Source organism: Macaca fascicularis, chromosome 4 (genome assembly GCF_037993035.2).
Source record: "Macaca fascicularis isolate 582-1 chromosome 4, T2T-MFA8v1.1".
Classification (NCBI taxonomy): domain Eukaryota; kingdom Metazoa; phylum Chordata; class Mammalia; order Primates; family Cercopithecidae; genus Macaca; species Macaca fascicularis.
The window spans coordinates 40,894,093-40,913,764 of record NC_088378.1 but is presented as its reverse complement, the minus strand read 5'-3'; the positions used below and the strand labels follow the sequence as shown (position 1 = coordinate 40,913,764).

Sequence of the window (19,672 nt, the reverse complement as noted above, 5' to 3'; positions counted from 1 at the left end):
ATTCACTATAAGCACAAAACTCATTACCATTGATTCCAAATCAAAGCCATAGGCCAGGCACAGTAGCTCACACCTGTAATCCAAACACTTTGGGAGGCCGAAGTGGGTGGATCACCTGAGGTCAGGAGTTTGAGACCAGCCTGGCCAACACGGTGAAACCCCATCTCTATTAAAAATACAAAAATTAACTGGGTGTGATGGCGCACACCTGTAATACCAGTTACTCAGAAGGCTGAGGCAGGAGAATTGCTTGAATCCGGCATGCGGAGGTTGCAGTGAGCCGAGATTGCACCCCTGTACTCCAGCCTAGGCAACAGAGCTAGACTCTGTCTCAATAATAATAATAAAAACATAAAAGATAATTAACTCAAGTTATATATGTAAGTGAAAGCGTTTACTGATTCAAATTAAATGTATTAATATTGCTACCACTGACTTAATACACACTCAGCCTTATGGTTAACTATGTTACAGAAAGATAAAAGACCAAAGAAGGAATTCAGGCTTGGAAAAGGCAACATGAGAAGAAAAAATGTATTACCGGTCCCATTCCAAACGACTTCATATGAAGTCTTAGAAAAAAATTTAAATTAAATCTTAGAAAAGAATTAACTCAGATTATGGACAAAAAAAGCTATGACTTAGCTTAAAAATTCAAAAAATAATAGTTTATAACCTTATAAGTTGACTTTGTGTACTGCTCATCATTCTAGAAAACTGTTAATTTTTATCAGAGAACAAAAATATTTTTTCTTTTATTAACTATGCCCCTACACATAGGCATTACTAGTATTCATTATTAGGATCTCAAAAAATTACATAATCTTTAACCTTAATCATGCTCCCTGTAAAAAGAAAATTGCATACTCTAAATGGATATACTTGTCTGTATATAATTTACCTGAAGGTTTCCATTTCTGAGTGTTTTCAACCTAATAGTACTTTCACAATTTAGGATGGTTTGGTAATTTTTCACTTTTAAAATTAAAAATAATGAAATAATGAGAAAAATAGTGTGTGATATTATATCTCCTAAGAAAGCCAATCAACATAATTCAACAACTCAGGGCACTGATACAGTTTATTAGCAAGAAAGGAACAATTATCCTACCTATTGCCTATCTTTGGATGCTGCATAACTGAAAGAGGAGACACTATTAGGAGCACCACCTCCTCTTCCAGCTAATGTCTTCTGTTCTCTACTAAACAGCCAACTGCACAAAAGAGTTTCCGCTTCTTTCTCTCTCCTTGAGGATTTATACCAGAGGTCAGCAAACATTTTCTGTAAAGGGCCACAGGCGGTAAATATTTTTGGCTTTGAGGACCTTTCAGTTTCTCTCACAACTACTCAACTCCATCACTACAGTGTGAAAGCAACCACAGACAATATGTTAATAAATGGGCATAGTTGTAGCCCAATGAAACTATTTATAAAAACCATCAGTTTTGATCTCAGGGCAGCAGTTTGCCAACTTGTGCTCTATTCCAAGGTTTCTTTGACTTAGTCTTTCCTAGGTGCTCTGATTTATTGCAATGGCTTCAGTTACCAATTCTAAGCCAATGATACAATTTTTATTCACAAAGCCAGAGTTCTCAGCTCCAAGCTCAACCTGCTTATTGACAAGCAGATGCATGTCTCACAGGTTCTGAAACAGTGTTCTAAAACAAAACTCAAGACCTTCTCTTTCAAACATGTATCATATCTCAGTTATAACATTACCATCCATGAATTTGTCCTTGCCAGAAATCTAGGAATTATTCTTTAGGAGCTGGAATCATCGAAAAGTAATCTGAACCACAGCTAATTCTTGTCAAGAGGCTGATAAAGAAGTAAAGTCCTAAACATGGAAAGGAACAACCGGTACCAGCTACTGCAAAAACATGCCAAATTGTAAAGACCATCGATGCTAGGAAGAAACTGCATCAATTAACAAGCAAAATAACCAGCTAACATCATAATCACAGGATCAAATTCACACATAACAATATTAACCTTAAATGTAAATAGGCTAAATGCTCCAATTAAAAGACACAGACTGGTAAACTGGATAAAGATTCAAGACCCATCAGTGTACTATATTCAGGAGACTCATCTCACATGCAGAGACACACATAGGCTCAAAATAAAGGGACAGAAGATCTATCAAACAAACGGAAAACAAAAAAAAGCAGGGGTTGCAATCCTAGTCTCTGATAAAACAGACTTTACACCAACAAAGATCAGAAGAGACAAAGAAGGCCATTACATAATAGTAAAGGGACCAAGAAGAACTAACTATCCTAAATATATATGCACCCAATATATGAGAACCCAGATTCATGAAACAAGTCCTTAGACACCTACAAAGAGACTTAGACTCCCATACCATAATAATGGGAGACTTTAACACCCCACTGTCAACATTAGACAGATCAACGAGACAGAAAGTTAACAAGGGTATCCAGGAATTGAACTCAGCTCTGCATCAAGTGGACCTAACAGACATCTACAGAACTCTCCACCCCAAATCAACAGAATATATATCCTTCTCAGCACCACATCACACTTATTCCAAAATTGACCACATAATTGGAAGTAAAGCACTCCTCAGCAAATGTAAAAAAACAGAAATTATAACAAACTGTCTCCCGGACCATAGTGCAATGAAACTAGACTCAGGATTAAGAAACTCACTCAAAACCACTCAACCTCATGGAAACTGAACAACCTGCTCCTGAATGACTACTGGGTACATAACGAAATGAAGGCAGAAATAAAGATGTTCTTTGAAAGCAATGAGAACAAAGATACAACATACCAGAATCTCTGGGACACATTTAAAGCAGTGTGTAGAGGGAAATTTACAGCACTAAATGCCCACAAGAGAAAGCAGGAAAGATCTAAAACTGACCCCCCAACATGAAAAGAACTAGAGAAGCAAGAGCAAACACATTCAAAAGCTAGCAGAAGGCAAGAAATAATAAGGAGATAGAGACACAAAAAACCCTTCAAAAAATCAGTGAATCCAGGAGCTGGTTTTTTGAAAAGATCAACAAAATTGATAGACTGCTAACAAGACTAATAAAGAAGAAAAGAGAGAAGAATCAAATAGACGCAATAAAAATGATAAAGGGGATATCACCACCAATCCCACAGAAATACAAACTACCATCAGAGAATACTATAAACACCTCTATGCAAATAAACTAGAAAATCCAGAAGAAACAGATAAATTCCTGGACACATACACCCTCACAAGACTAAACCAGGAAGAAGCTGAATCCCTGAATAGACGAATACCAGGCTCTGAAATTGAGGCAATAATAGCCTACCAACCAAAAAAAGTCCAGGACCAGTCGAATTCTACCAGAGGTACAAAGTGGAGCTGGTACCATTCCTTCTGAAACTATTCCAATCAATAGAAAAAGAGGGAATCCTCCCTAACTCATTTTATGAGGCCAGCATCATCCTGATACCAAAGCCTGGCAGAGACACAACAAAAAAAAAGAATTTTAGACCAATATCCCTGATGAACATCGATGCAAAAATCCTCAGTAAAATACCGGCAAACCAAATCCAGCAGCAAATCAAAAAGCTTATCCACCATCAAGTGGGCTTCATCGCCAGGATGCAAGGCTGGTTCAACATACGCAAATCAATAAATGTAATTCAGCACAAAAACAGAACCAAAGACAAAAACCACACGATTATCTCAATAGATGCAGAAAAGGCCTTTGACAAAATTCAACAGCCCTTCATGCTGAAAAACTCTCAATAAATTTGGTATTGATGGGATGTATCTCAAAATAATGAGAGCTATTTATGACAAACCCACAGCCAATATCATACTGAATGGGCAAAACCTGGAAGCATTCCCTTTGAAAACTAGCACAAGACAGGGATGCCCTCTCTCACCCCTCCTATTCAACACAGTGTTGGAAGTTCTGGCCAGGGCAATCAGGCAGGAGAAAGAAATAAAGGGTATTCAATTAGGAAAAGAGGAAGTCAAATTGTCCCTGTTTGCAGGTGACATGATTGTATATTTAGAAAACCCCATCGTCTCAGCCCAAAATCTCCTTAAGCTGATAAACAACTTCAGCAAAGTCTCAGGATACAAAATCAATGTTCAAAAATCACAAGCATTCCTATACACCAATAACAGACAAACAGAGAGCCAAATCATGAATGAACTCCCATTCACAATAGCTTCAAAGAGAATAAAATACCTAGGAATCCAACTTACAAGGGATGTGAAGGACCTCTTCAAGGAGAACTACAAACCACTGCTCAGTGAAATAAAAGAGGACACAAACAAATGGAAGAACATTCTATGCTCATGGATAGGAAGAATCATTATTGTGAAAATGGCCATACTGCCCAAGGTAATTTATAGATTTGATGCCATCCCCATCAAGCTACCAATGACTCTCTTCACAGAATTGGAAAAAACTACTTTAAAGTTCATATGGAACCAAAAAAGAGCCCACATTGCCAAGACAGTCCTAAGCCAAAAGAGCAAAGCTGGAGGCATCATGCTACCTGACTTCAAACTATACTACAAGGGTACAGTAACCAAAACAGCATGGTACTGGTACCAAAACAGAGGTATAGACCAATAGAACAGAACAGGGCCCTCAGAAATAATACCACACACCTACAACCATCTGATCTTTGACAAACCTGACAAAAACAAGAAATAGGGAAAGGATTCCCTATTTAATAAATGGTGCTGGGAAAATTGGCTAGCCATATGTAGAAAGCTGAAACTGTATCCCTTCCTTACATCTTATACAAAAATTAATTCAAGATGGATTAAAGACTTAAATGTTAGACTTAAAACCATCAAAACCCTAGAAGAAAACCTATGCAATACCATTCAGCTCATAGGCATGGGCAAGGACTTCATGACTAAAACACCAAAAGCAATGGCAACAAAAGCCAAAATTGACAAATGGGATCTAATTAAACTAAAGAGCTTCTGCACAGCAAAAGAAACTACCATCACAGTGAACAGGCAACCTACAGATTGGGAGAAAATTTTTGCAGTCTACCCATCTGACAATGAGCTAATATCCAGAATCTACAAAGAACTTAAATTTACAAGAAAAAAATCAAACAACCCCATCAAAAAGTGGGCGAAGGATAAGAACAGACACTTCTCAAAAGAAGACATTTACGCAGCCAACAGACACATGAAAAAATGCTCATCATCACTGGCTATCAGAGAAATGCAAATCGAAACCACAATGAGATACCATCTCACACCAGTTAGAATGGTGATCATTAACAAGTCAGGAAACAACAGGTGCTAGAGAGGATGTGGAGAAATAGGAACACTTTTACACTGTTGGTGGGATTGTAAACTAGTTCAACCATTGTGGAAGACAGTGTGGCAATTCCTCAAGGATCTAGAACCAGAAATACCATTTGACCCAGCAATCCCATTACTAGGTACATACCCAAAGGATTATAAATCATGCTGCTATAAAGACACATGCACATGTATGTTTATTGTGGCACTATTCACAATAGCAAAGACTTGGAACCAACCCAAATGTCCATCAATGATAGACTGGATTAAGAAAATGTGGCACATATACACCATGGAATACTATGCAGCCATAAAAAAACATGAGTTCATGTCCTTTGTAGGGACATGGACAAAGCTGGAAACCATCATTCTGAGCAAACTATTGCAAGGACAGAAAACCAAACACCACATGTTCTCACTCATAGGTGGGAATTGAACAATGAGAACCCTTGGACACAGGATGGGGAACATCACACACCAGGGCCTGTCATGGGGTGGGGAAAGGGGGGAGGGATAGCATTAGGAGATATACCTAACGTAAATGACCAGTTAATGGGTGCAGCACACCAACATGGCACATGTATACATATGTAACAAACCTGCATGTTGTGCACATGTACCCTAGAACTTAAAGTATAATAATAAAAATAAAAAATAAAAATTAAAAAAAACAAGTAAAGTCTTAAGAGCACAAAAGAGTAGTAATAGGCTCCTGTTTTCTCTTTGAATCTAAGGTACACAGCGCCACCTAATGGTAAAAACAAGGCCACCATTCACTACAAATAAGGCTTTTGGTAAATACAGAATTACTTACCTGAGGCTGAAGCAAAACAACCAGGGATGTGGGGAGACCAGATTGTGCTATAAATAATACTTTCATGGCCTCTAAAGGTGCACAGAGACTTTCCAACAGTTGGATCCCACTAAAAATAAATGAATAGATCAATTGCTCAAGAGGGATAAATTCAAATTTATGCTTTTACATATACTATACATACCAATAAACTATATACATTTATATATACACATACAATATATATACAGATCTCAAGGATTTTTAAAGATCTATTTTGATATAAAGCAGGATGGTATTTAAGTGCCAAACTAATGCTGAGCTATTAGTTCACAGCCAAAAGATTAGAAAATTTTAAGTTCTAATAAATGTTTTAATTTTTTTTTTTTTAAGAAAACTCAGCTATCCAATCATAAAGCTACAGAAGTATGTTTGGAAAAGAAAAGAAAATTTAGCAGAAGCTCTAGAGAGGGGAATATTTGTTTTCGAATACAATAATGCTATCATACCAATTTGACAGTTTGATCCCATGAGCCAGACACCACAAGCTGTTCACCTCTGGTTTGGCTCCAATCAACACTATACACCTAAAAACAATCAAAAGCATTTAGAAAGCAAAAGACCATCAAGTTCAACGTTGCATTTTATCTCTTGTTATATAACAGTGAGAGGCAGAACAACTAATTTACTATGTCAAAACATCAAATAATTCCTATCCATCTCAACAAGGTGTCCGAGAAATGAGAAGTTGATCTTGTCCATTCCTCCAGACTTATTCCTTACAGATAAGACTCCATTCTGCTTTCATAGTATTCTACAGTATACTTCCAAACCTTCTTCACTGAAACAAATTATACATATTTTAAAACCTACCAACAAATCACTGTTTGCAGCCCCACGAAGAAATGTCAAAGCAGATTAGAAAGTTAGTCATCTAAAAAAGCTTGCTGGGTCAATGTTTATTGGAAAGCATTAAAATTCAATTAATATCCCTATCTGGCCTTTCCTAGAAAAAGCTTGCAGGAACCAGGTGATCCTTCCAGATCTCTTGGTAAACAGTTTTAGTTATCCAATGCTGCTATTCTAATGTATGCTTCACTGCTCTCAGTGAACCATTTCAAATGAACCATTTGAAAACTTTTGGAAATGTTTTCATTCCTTCATTTTATACAACAGATTATACACAGATCACTCCTGTAAACTAAGTTCAACAAAATATGTGCGTAATTATACTTTATGAAATTAGTCCTGACAAGGACCTGCGTATATGCCATTGGTATATCACATTGGTGATCAGCCAGCAGGTTACTTTGAATCTTATTACTCTCTCCCACATATATGTAGGAAGTATGAGTATCTGGGCTTAAGCCACTTAAATGTGGGTTACTTTCTCTCTGCTGCCCAGTACTATGTTGAGCCATGTTGGAGGCTGAGGAAAAAAAACATCAGTAATACTGATCCTGTCACTTATATATGGAATCTAAAAAAGTCAAACTTAAGAGAAACATACAGTAGAATAGTGTTTGCCAGGGGCTGGGGGTGGGGGAAATGGAGATATGTTGGTCAAAGGATACAAACTTTTAGTTATAAGATGAATAATTTCTAGAGATTCAATGTACATCATGGTAACTATTATAAATAATAATGTATTACTGAATACTTGAAATTTGCTAAGAGAGTAGATCTGCAATGTTCTTATCGTGAGAACAAGAAAATGGTAACTATTCAAGTGATGGATATGTTAATTAGCTTTACTGTAGGAATCATTACTCAAGATATATTTAGATCAAAACACTAAGCTGTACAACTTAGATTTCTTTTTTTTCCCCCCCAAAACAGGGTCTTGCGCAGTCGCCCAGGCTGGAGTGCAGTGGCACAATCTCGGCTCACTGCAGCTATGACCTCCTGGGTTCAAGCGGTCCTCCCACCTCAGCTTCCTAAGTAGCTGGAGTCACACTTGCGTGCCACCACACTCAGCTAATTTTTTTCTTATTTTTTGTAGAGACAGTGTCTCACCATGTTCCCCAGGCTGGTCTCAAACTTGTAGGCTCAAGCAGTCCTACCACCTCAGCCTCCCAAAGTGCTAGGATCACAGCCACTGTGCCCGGCCTACAAATTTTTATTTGCCTATCATACTAAACCTGGAAAAAAGTTTAACAAAATTATATTAAGCTTCCAAAAAAGGAATAAAAAAGTAAAATATCAATACTTTGTTCATCATGGGTTTTTTGCATTAATTTTTATTTTTAAAAACATTAACAAATTATCTTATCAAGTTTTTTGGGGCCCCCTTAAATTGTGTACCTAGAGTGAGTGCCTCACACATCCTACCCTAGTCCTGGCCCTGCCTCTGCCCACATTCATGCAAAAGATAGAAGAGTAGTTGGGACACTAAAGGAAGCACAATCCAGCAGCAGCTATGAAAGGAATAGAAGGGCCAGTGAAAACCAAAGCTACTGTTGCCATCTGTTAGTTATGGATAGAAAAAAGGCTGGTTTGGAAGCAATCACTGAAGATCTTGAGAGATAAAGAGTTTGATTTTATCCTCTAAATTTCTCCTACAAAGGACCATATAGTAAATGGTAAGTTTCTTCAAAAAGTTACATTTCTTCTACAAAGAGCCACATGGTAAATACTTCAGACTTTACAGGCTATTTGGTCACTGTCACAACTACTAAACCCAGCTCTTGCAGCACACACAAAGCAGCCATAGTCAATACTGAATTAATGGGCATGGTTTGGTTCCAATAAAACTTTATTTGTAAATCTAACTGCAGGCCAGATTTGGTCCTGGCCCACATGATGTAGTTTTCCCAACCCCTGCTTTAGGCTGATGTAAACAGTCAAAAATAAAAATAGCAAACCTTTATTGAACACTCTGAGTGTCAGATCCTGTTGATAAGCACTTTATGTATTTTATTTCATTTAATTTTCATTTATATGAAGTAGATACAATGTCAAGGCCCAGAGAGGTTAAGTAACTTGTCCAGAGTCCCAAAGCTAGTAAGGCACAGAGATGAAATCTGAACCTGGGCAGCCTAATTGCAGAGCCCACTCTTAATCGCTATGCGAGGCTATCTGTACAGCATGCTACTTGAGGGCACTGTTGAATCAGAACTTCTTGGCTACCTTAAGCCATGATATCAAGGAACTAAAGCTCTACCCCTGCTGGTATCACCCTTTACTGGAGCTACATTTGGGCCCATTGATTCCATTGTGTTTTCATGAATTACCTATACAAGGATCTTAAAGCCCCTGTCCACTTGTAAATTTCCATTTATCTGTCAAGATGCGGCCCATTACATCCCTTATGAAATAAGCCTCCCCTGATAAGCCCTTCAATGAGTCATATGATGCCTTCAACAACAGCTTGCACCTACTTCTAACTCAGCATTTACCATATTTTATTTACTTAAAAGAATGTTACATAACTGACATACCTGCTAGATTTTGGAGACTCCTAATGAGCAAAACATTTTGTACATCTACGTTCATCACAGTAAAATAGGCATTCAAACATTGGTTAAAATAATTTAACCAATCAAATCTCTCTTTACAACCTGAATCACTGCTAGGTAGGTATAGAGAATTGCTAAGTAAATACTAGCATCATCAGCTCAGACTCTACTGCCTCCATACACCTCCAGCGTGATGCAGCAGGTGAGACCTTGTGACTTCTCACCTTCTAAAACTGCAGGAGCCTCCACCGGCTCAAGAGAATCCAGCCTGAATCAACATCAAAGATAGGAAGAAAACCATGCGGATGGCATTGTTGCTGCCAGCTGTCTTCTGTTGCACAACCAAGTGGCAAGCATTAGGTCTCTAGGACAGAGCTAAAGATAGGACACATACGGTGGTGAAGTTAAAAATGGGATAATAAAGAAGGAAATAGGCTGAGTGTGGTGGCTCATGCCTGCAATCCCAGCACTTTGGGAGGCTGAGGCAGGCGGGTCACTTAAGGCCAGGAGTTCGAGACCACCCTGACCAACATGGTGAAACCCCATCTCTACTAAAAATATAAAACTTAGCCGGGTGTGATGGCATGCACCTGTAGTCTCAGCCACGCGGGAGGCTGAACCAGGAGAATCGCTCCCGGGAGGTGGAGGTTGCAGTGAGCCAAGATTGTGGCACTGTACTTTAGGCTGAGTGACAGAGTGAGACCCTGTCTCAAAAAAAAAAAAAAAAAAAGAAAGGCAACTGAATACTATGTTCAAAATATTAGGACATGGGAGAGGAACTAACAGATCAGGAGACTGTGTGGGGTTTTTTTTGTTTTTAATTAAATAAAAAGTAACTACAACAGGCATGGTGGCTCATGCCTGTAATCCCAGCACTTTGGGAGGCCGAAGCAGGAGGATTGCTTGAGGCCACAAGTTCGAGACCAGCCTGGACAATATGGCGAGACCCCGTCTCTATAAAAAAATTTTAAAAATTAGCCAGGTGTGGGGACACGTAACAGTAGTCCCAGCCACCCAGGAGGCTGAGGTGGGAGGATGGCTTGAGCCCACAAGGTGAAGGTCAAGACAGCACTGAGCCGTGACCATGCCACTGCACTACAGTCTGGGTAGCAGAGTAAGACCCTGTCTCAAAAACAAAACAAAACAAACTATTGACCTAAGAGAAGGATTGAAGCGGGGCCCTGAGGGCTGGCTAAAATGTCAATAGGCAAAAAGCAGAAATCAAACAGTAACCAGAAAACTTCCCCAAAGACATAAATGGGAATATACAGCACCCTAGAGGTCGGAGGTAGTGAACACTGCAAGATAACACCAAGGTTTTGTGCCTGAGGACTGTCAGTGATGACAGCATTAACAAAAGTAAAAGACTGAAGGAAGGAAAATAATGTAATTTTATATATACTGAGTTTGAGGTGACAGCAAGACAGGGTTTGGGCATTAACCTCAAGCTCTGAAAAAAGTTTACAGCCAGAGAGATGTTTGAGATACAGCTGAAAAGGGAAGAATGAATTCCATTATCCCAACTTCAATCAATTCACTCATCTATTCAACAAATGTTTATTAAGCACCCACTATGTACTAGGTACGGGGGGAAGGGAGGTTACAAGTTTAGAAAAGACCAGCCCCTATGGATCTTATATTTTAGCAGCAGAAAACATGCTATAAATAAATGTACAATTTCAAGTTGCAATTTTTTAAAAAACTACAAAGGAAAAGCAGAGTAAGGAGAACAGAAAATAATGACAAGAGCAGGGGGTCATTTCTCAACAAAATGGCCAGGAAAGACCTCTCTGTGCAGAGACTTGAGTGCAGTTAAACATTGAACTGTGCAGGCCCGAGATGAAAGGCTCAGGTTACAGAGAACAGGGAAAGACCTTGAACAAGGAACAAGCTTGCCAGATTTGGGGAACAGCAAGGTTGAATAGTTGGGAGGGATAAGATCCTGAAGAGCTATGGCTAAGAATTTGTCTATGATTTCTCTTAAGAGGTTACAACCATCAACCATAAGTTACCACTTAGATTATAACATCCTTCTAACTGTTCTCCCCATCCATTTTTGTTTACCTCCAATCCATTATCCACACTGCATAAAAAGTAATCTTTAGAAAATACAAATTAAATGTCACTCCCCCGTACAAAGCCTTTCAATGGTTTCACATTATATGTAGCTCCTACAGCTTAGCATCTTCGCTCAACATTACGTGAGATTCATCCATGTTGATTCTTATTACCCAAAGGTCAAAATCATGCAAAACTATGCATGACTTAGGGATGCATACATATGTTGTAAAAATAGAAAGAAAAGCAAAAAATATATAAATAGAAAATTTAGGCTAGTGGTTACTCCTGGGAAGAAGGGAGGAAAAAAAATGGAGAGAGGGGAAGGATAGGACTAGAAAGGGTAAGCAGCGGACTCCAATGGTATAGGTAATGTTTCATTTCTTTAAGCTAGATGGTGAATATGTGTGTTCAATATATCATTTTTACATCTTACATGTTTTTTATAATGTATAAAATATTTCATCGATTTTTAAAATCTGCAATGTCTTTCCCCTGATCTTGGCACAATGGCCAAAACGCTGACAGCTCCAAGCACACAGGCTCTATCCTTTCTGGTCAAGCGTGCTCTTTCATTTGACTCTAACACTACTACCCTGGCCTCTCCACTTGAATAATTCATTCCAACTTCCCCTTTAGACCAAAGGATGCCCTCCCTGCCCCTTCCCCAGACAAATCCTCCCTTCCCATAACACTGCATACATTCACAGCGCTTACCACATTAGACATTAGATAACCGGAAGTCTGCCTCCCTAGACAGGGCAAGGACTCCAGGAGGGCAAGGGCATGCCTAAGGTGTTTGTCTTCCCAGCTAGCCTGGTACAGTGTCTTGTACACAGTAGCGCTAATAAAAGTTTCTGGAATGAATGAAGGAAAGGAGAAACAAATCTGAATGGAAAGCACATCTTCTGTTAGTCTCCTCTTCCATCTCTTCCTTATTCCCAACCTCCCCCTCCACTCCCACTCAAATAGTGGGCATGGCAAATGGTCAAATTAAATACAAAAAGGAAGAGAGATATGCAGTGCCTGACTTTATGCTTTAAGAGCAGGGTCCTCTAGAGGCCTATCTGATGAAATAACTCTTGGCAGTGGTGAAGAAAATTAACCAGGAGAATGGAAAAAGAAAAAAAAAACCCACTGCACAATGTTTTGTGCTGCTTTATGAAATCTGAACCTCATCAAAACCACAGTTTGAGAGGACAAATTTTATTACTGAAACCAATTCCCAAAGAGCTCATCTTTAATCTACTGTAAAGTACTGCCCTTTTTAAGTTGGTCTATTTAATTAAAAGTTGTCAAATAAAAAACTATGTCCAGAATTTTTATTCTTATCTGTATCAATACAAAGGAAAGGGTCACTGACTTTTAATTCCTGAGTGACTAGAAAGGGCTATATATTTCTTTTAAGGTGAAACTTTAGTTTTCTCTTTTGAGACAGGGTCTCACTCTGTACCCAGGCTGCAGTGCAGTGCCACAAGCGCAGCTCACTGCAGCCTCCACCTTCTGGGTTCAATTGATCCTCCCACCTCAGCCTCCTGAGTAGCTGGGACCACAGGTGCACACCACAACACCAGCTCATTTTTTAATTTTTTGTAGAGACAAGGTTTTACCATGTTTCCCAGGCTGGTCTCTAAATCCTGGGCTCAGGTAATCCTCCTGCCTAGGCCTTCCAAAGTGCTGGAATTACATGCATGAGCCACCACCTCCAGCTCTGAAACTTAAATTTTCAACTTTTTTTCATTATGGACTTTTTAAAACATGCATAAAAGTAGAGAGAAGAGTATAATAAACCCCCAGGCACCCATTACGCACCTTCCATAATGATCAACATGTTGCCCATCATGTTTCATCTGTCCCATTATTGACTGAATGGCTGACTACTGGGGTATTTTAATATCAGACCTTTTACTCCTAAATACTTCAGTAGGTAAGGCCAGTTTGTTTTTTACATAAGCACAGGTCAATTTCACCCCAACGAGATTAACAATGGCTACTTAATATAATTTAACACTCAGTCCTTATTCATATTTCCCTGACTGTCCCCAAAAATGTTTCTTTCACAGTCAGCTTATTTGAGTCAGTATCCAAACAAGACCCACATTTTACACTTAGCTGTTATGTCTCTTAAGCCTCTTCTAAGTTAGGACGGTCCTCCTCCCCATACCTTGATCTTCCTGCCCCACATCCCATAACATTTATTTGTTGAAAGAAACCAAGTTATTGGTCTCATAGAATGTCTTGCCTTCTGGATTATCCCAAATGTTTCCTCATGGTGGTAATTAACTTTTTTCTCTACCCTTCCAATTTCCTTTAAATTAGAAGTTAGATCTGGAGGCTTAATCAGATTAGTTCATTTTTTTTTTTTAGCTTCCAATTATATTAGGAGGCATATAATTTCTGGTTGACCCACTTTTAGTGATCCTAAGATTGTTCAGAGAATGTTTCAATCTTCAACTAATGGTTTTAGCATCCATAGTGATCCCTGCCTAGAGTCATTATTTCATTAGGGGCTACTAAATAGTGATTTTCTAATTTCTGCTATTCCTTCTGCATTTATTAGCTAGAATCCTGTTATAAAGAACTTTTCTTATCAACTATTTTATAATACCACAATAAAAGTCATAAAAGAAAGGGAAGGTAAATGCCTTGATTCTTTACTTTTGTTTATCAATTTTCAGAATAATGAGCTGGTTGTCCTAATAATCTTCAATAGTGACTACATTTTTCCTAATCACAAGTCTATCTCCATATAAGGACTGAAAATACGTGTGTGTGTGTGTGTGGTGTTTAAATTCATTGCTTTCATTCTTTTGGTTGTTCCAATAGTCTCATCTTTGGCCAATGAGAATCCCTTCAAGTTGTACCTTCTAAACCTTTGATATGTCTCCAGCGACCTTTCACAGCTTTCCTGCTTTCTGACACAAGAAGATGTCTTGCATTCCTGCCCAGCCCTGGAATAAACGACTTCTCCAAAGACACTATTCCGGTCAGTGGCAAACAGTATTTAGAGGCCATACTCAGGGCACTAAGAATATTCACTGCTACTCAGTTGTCACTGCTTCTAAATCTTTATTGTGCAAAAAACAAAGAAATATGTACTTTTTTCAGACAGAGAAAAATAAATCACAAGCTTATATGACGATTTCCCATTCAACTTTAAGATCGTTTCTACTTCTTTATTCTCGTAATGCTTTTCTCTCACTTTAAAACTTTCAGTTTCTTTTTTTTTTTGAGACAGAGTCTCAATCTGTCGCCCAGGCTGAAGGGCAGTGGTGACATCTCGGCTCACTGCAAGCTCCGCCTCCTGGGTTCATGCCATTCTCCTGCCTCAGCCTCCAGAGTAGCTGAACTACAGGTGCCCACCACCACACCCAGCTAATTTTTTTTTGTATTTTTAGTAGAGACGGGGTTTCACCATGTTAGCCAGGATGGTCTCAATCTCCTGACCTTGTGATCCGCCCACCTCGGCCTCCCAAAGTGCTGGGATTACAGGCGTGAGCCACTGTGCCTGGCTAAACTTTCAGTTTCTAATGACATAATTACTGGTATGCCTTATCCTACAATAGTTTCAAAGTAGCAATGTTAAATTTTTTGAATGTAGTTTCAAATTTCTTTCCAATTCTTTGTTTTTGTTTCTTGTGACAAGAGTCTCACTCTGTTGCCCAGGCTGGAGTGTAGTGGCACAATTTCACTCACTGCAACCTCTGCCTCCCAGGTTCAAGCGATTCTCCTGCCTCAGCCTCCCAAGTAGCTGAGATTACAGGTGTGCACCACCACACCCAGCTAATTTTTGTATTTTTAGTAGAGATGGGGTTTCACCATGTTGGCCAGGCTGGTCTGGAACTCCTGGCCTCAAGTGACCCACTCGCCTTGATCTCCCAAAGTGCTGGGATTACAAGCATGAACCACCATGCCCAGGCCTAATTATTTTTGTTTATCAGACTGATCTTATTAGGAATGTCTAATCAAAATACTGGGTTTCTAAAGTCACTTGAAATAATTATTTCCAATACCTAGTTATGGCACCAATTTGATGGACCTTTAATGTGCTTGTTTTCAATTTTTAGCAATTGCTTTTTCTTTCCAACTTATTAATACATTGGGATTCTTAATTACATAAAACATTTCAATGGTTCCAAGGTCAAAACTATAATACAAGTTATATGTGAAGAAATCTTATTTCCATTCTGGTCCCCTTTTCCCTGATTTCTACCTTACCCCCTTTCAAGGTAACCATTTTTATTAGTTTTTGAATTATTTTTCCGTTATTTCTTTTTGAAACGTATATACACAATATATATATATTTATAATATATAACTGGTACAGTTAAATATATATGTGCTTCTATTCCTCTCTTTATGTAAAACATAAATTTTACATACATTTACATAGCTCTGCCAATAATTTCATTTCATATTAGCTTGCAGCAAAACCAAACATAATTTCTAGTTTCATATAAATTGCATAATTCTCCTACATATGTTTTTGAATAGATTCTAAAATCAGAGATGGGGATTTTAATTTCTATCTACAGTTCACTCACTAACTCACTTCAGAGACATGCATAGTGTTGACACCTACACTGTGTGTATGAGAGAGACTACAGATACAGTAGCAGTAGTCATGCTTGAAAGTCCTTCTCTATCTGAACATATTCTATTATAGTTTCCATCTATTTAAAACTATCATTTTCTCTTCTTTAAAAAAATTTTAGAAAACTTTGAGGTTAGATAACGGGTTGGGAATAATGATTTTGCAAGGTAAACCAAATAGCTCCTTTTATTAAAGATTTTTTAAATCTACATTTTGAATATTGCAATCCCCAAATTATTAAATAACACACATATCAAGGTCATTAGAATTGAACACTTATCAAGTCAAGGCAGTGGCTTCCAAACAATGCTGCACATTGAAATCATCTGGGAATCTTTAAATAATACTGATATCTGGCTCCAGTCCCAGACACTGTGACCTGGGCATGAAGATATTTTAAAGCTTCTGGCTGGACGCAGTGGCCCACGCCTGTAATCCCAGCACTCTGGGAGGAGGAGGCAGGCGAATCACGAGGTCAGGAGTTCGAGACCAGCCTGGCCAACATGGTGAAATCCCATCTCTACTAAAAATACAAAAATTAGCCAGGCATGGTGGCACACGCCTATAATCTAAGCTACTCAAGAGGCTGAGGCAGTAGAACTGCTTGAACCCAGGAGGTGGAGGTTGCAGTGAGCTGAGAACATGCCACTGCACTCCAGCCTGGGCAAGAGAGCAAGACTTTATCTCAAAAAAAAAAAAAGAAAACAAACAAACAAACAAAAATTTTTAAAAGGTCCCAAAGCAATGCTAATCTGTTGCAAAGTTTAAGAACCACAGACCTAAGGCTGGGCACAAGCTCAAGCCTGTAATCCCAGCACTTTGGGAGGCTGAGGTAGGCAGAACACCTGAGGTCAGGAGTTCAAGACCAGCCTGACCAACATGGTGAAACCCCATCTCTACTAAAAATACAAAATTAGTAGGGTGTGGTGGCGCATGCCTGTTAGTCCAGATACTTGGGAGAGTGAGGCAGGAGAATCACCTGAACCCGGGAGGCAGAGGTCGCAGTGGGCCGAGATCGCGTCATTGCACTCCAGCCTGGGCAACAAGAGTGAAACTCCATCTCAAAAAATAAATAAATAAATAAATAAATAAATAAATAAAATAAACTACAGAGTTAAGACAAGCCTTTGCATACCTTTTTTATGTTAAGTATTAAAATTCCAGATGCCTGAATTATAGTCTAATCCTACTTGACAACTAATACTTGAAGAAGTGGATTAAGTAGAAAATGGACAATACTTACCTATCCATGTACGTCCTGTTTTCTGCCCACAGTGTGTGGCCCAAAATCTACCCAATTCATCTTTCTCCTGAATTTTAAAAGCATAAAGTCCAACCCCCACGATAAGGTATTCAAGGCCCATCAGGATATGAACCTTACCCACCTCCGTTACACCATCTCCTAGCACACACACTCTATGCTCCAGGCACATCAAAGGACATGTGGTTGTGTGGATATGCCTCACTCTTCCACAAATCTTAACTTTTGTAGAGGCTCTTCTCCATCAGAAATGACCTTTTCGGTTAGGTGTGTGGCTCATGCCTATAATCTCAGGACTTTGGGGAGCCAAGGTAAGTGAATTGCTTGAGCCCAGGAGTTTGAGACCAACCTGGGCAACATGGAGAAACTCCATCTCTACAAAAAATTCAAAAATTAGCCAGGCGTGGTGGCACGCACCTATAGTCCCAGCTACTCAGGAGGCTGAGGCAGGAGGATTGCTCGAGCTCAGGAGGCCAGAGGATTGCTTGCCTCAGGAGTCAGAGGTTGCAGTGAGCTGAGATTGTGCCACTGCACTCTGCCTGGGCAACAGAGTGAGACTCCATCTCAAGATAAAAACAAAACAAAAAAAGAAATATCCCTTTCCCTTAGGGCTGCCTAGCAAACTACTAAAAACTACTAACTGCCCAAGACTCAGGTCAAATAGCACCTCATCTGTGGAAGTCCCTAGTTCTCCTCTCTATGTACCTTCTAGATACCTCTTTTCAACATCTATCATCTTGTACGGAATGTTTTTTTTGTTTTTTTTTTTTAATTTACATGGAACCCTAAACGGTTTGTTTACATGTCCCAGAATTACAACCAGAGAACAGCACATGAGTCTTATTTATACCTGCATCTTCAATGACTGACACATGCCTGGCACATAATATGTGCTACAAGTAGAGACAGGTCTCCCTTTTTTAATACAAGTCTAAACTTTAAAATATAAAAGAAAGTCAAAAGAAGGTAAATGCTTTTAAAACATGAGAATTGAAAGGTGATGACATATCACATCCTAATGGCAGTAAAATCCAAAAAGGGAGAATTGATTCAACTGACATTTAACTAGAAACTATTTTTCTGTACAATCACAATCTTTACAGGGAGAAGTTTTAAATGGCTATTATAAATTCTAATAAAATCTTATTGCAGTAACCTATTCCAAAATCAATGGCTGGGCATGACTAAATATGCAAAAGGAAATATATCAAGTCCAACTATTTCCTCAATTTTTTAAAAAGAAACAGGATGCAAAGAAAGAAAAAAATGCCTTCAGTTGATAAATCTGTTGTGTAGTTTTAAACATAAATGCATTTCTGAAGAAAACACACTGATTTTAAATGCAGGACTGGTTGTCATTCTGCATTAATATTTTTTATTGGCACCTGATATGGTTTGGTTTTGTGTCCCCACCCAAATCTCATCTTGAATTGTAATTCCCATGTGTTGAGGGAGGGACCTGGTGGGAGGTGACTGGATCATGGGTGCAGTTTCCCCCATGCTGTTCTAGTGATCGTGAGTTTTCATGAGATCTGATGCTTTTAAAAGTGGCAGTTTCCCCTGCTCTCTCTCTCCTGTCGCCTTCTGAAGAAGGCGTCTGCTTCCTCTTCACTTTCCACCATGATTGTAAGTTTCCTAAGGCCTCCCCAGCCATGCAGAACCATGAGTCAATTAAGCCTCTTTCCTTTATAAAGTACCCAGTCTCAGGTATTTCTTTATAGCAGTGTGAAAAAGGACTAATACAGAGAATTGGTACCAGGATAGTGAGGTACTACTATAAAGATAATCTGAAAATGTAAAGCAACTTTGGAACTGGGTAATGGGCAGAGGTTGGAACAGTCTGAGGGCTCAGAAGACAGGAAGATGTGGGAAAGTTTGGAACTTCTCAAAGACTTCTTGAATGGTTCTGAACAAAATGCTAATAGTGATATAAAAAATGAAGTTCAGGCTGAGACGGTCTCAAATAGAGGTCAGGAACTTAATGGGAACTGCAGTAAAGGTCATTCATGCTATGCTTTAGCAAAGAGACTGGTGGCATTTTGCCCCTGCCCTAGAGATCCGTGGAAGTTTGAACTTGAGAAAGATGATTTAGGGTGTCTGGCAAAAGAGATTTCTAAGCACCAAAGCATTCAAGAAGTGACCCGGTTGTTTCTAAAAGTGTACAGTCACATGGATTCATGAAGAGATTATTTGAATTTGGAACTTATATTTAAAAGT

At 38.9% G+C, this 19,672-nt stretch overlaps 1 protein-coding gene across 2 annotated transcripts in view; it reads right to left on the bottom strand.

Annotated features, from left to right (window-relative positions):
* The window catches only part of PEX7 (peroxisomal biogenesis factor 7), a 93,067-nt gene that overhangs the window by 62,980 nt on the left and 10,415 nt on the right, over positions 1-19,672 (bottom strand). For both annotated transcript variants that reach the window (XM_005551940.5, XM_074037113.1), the window contains exons 4-5: positions 6,594-6,671; positions 6,106-6,214 (exon numbers count right to left, since the gene is read on the bottom strand). In XM_005551940.5, the coding sequence (XP_005551997.3) occupies positions 6,106-6,214; positions 6,594-6,671 (187 nt within the window). The remainder of the gene's footprint in view (positions 1-6,105; positions 6,215-6,593; positions 6,672-19,672) is intronic.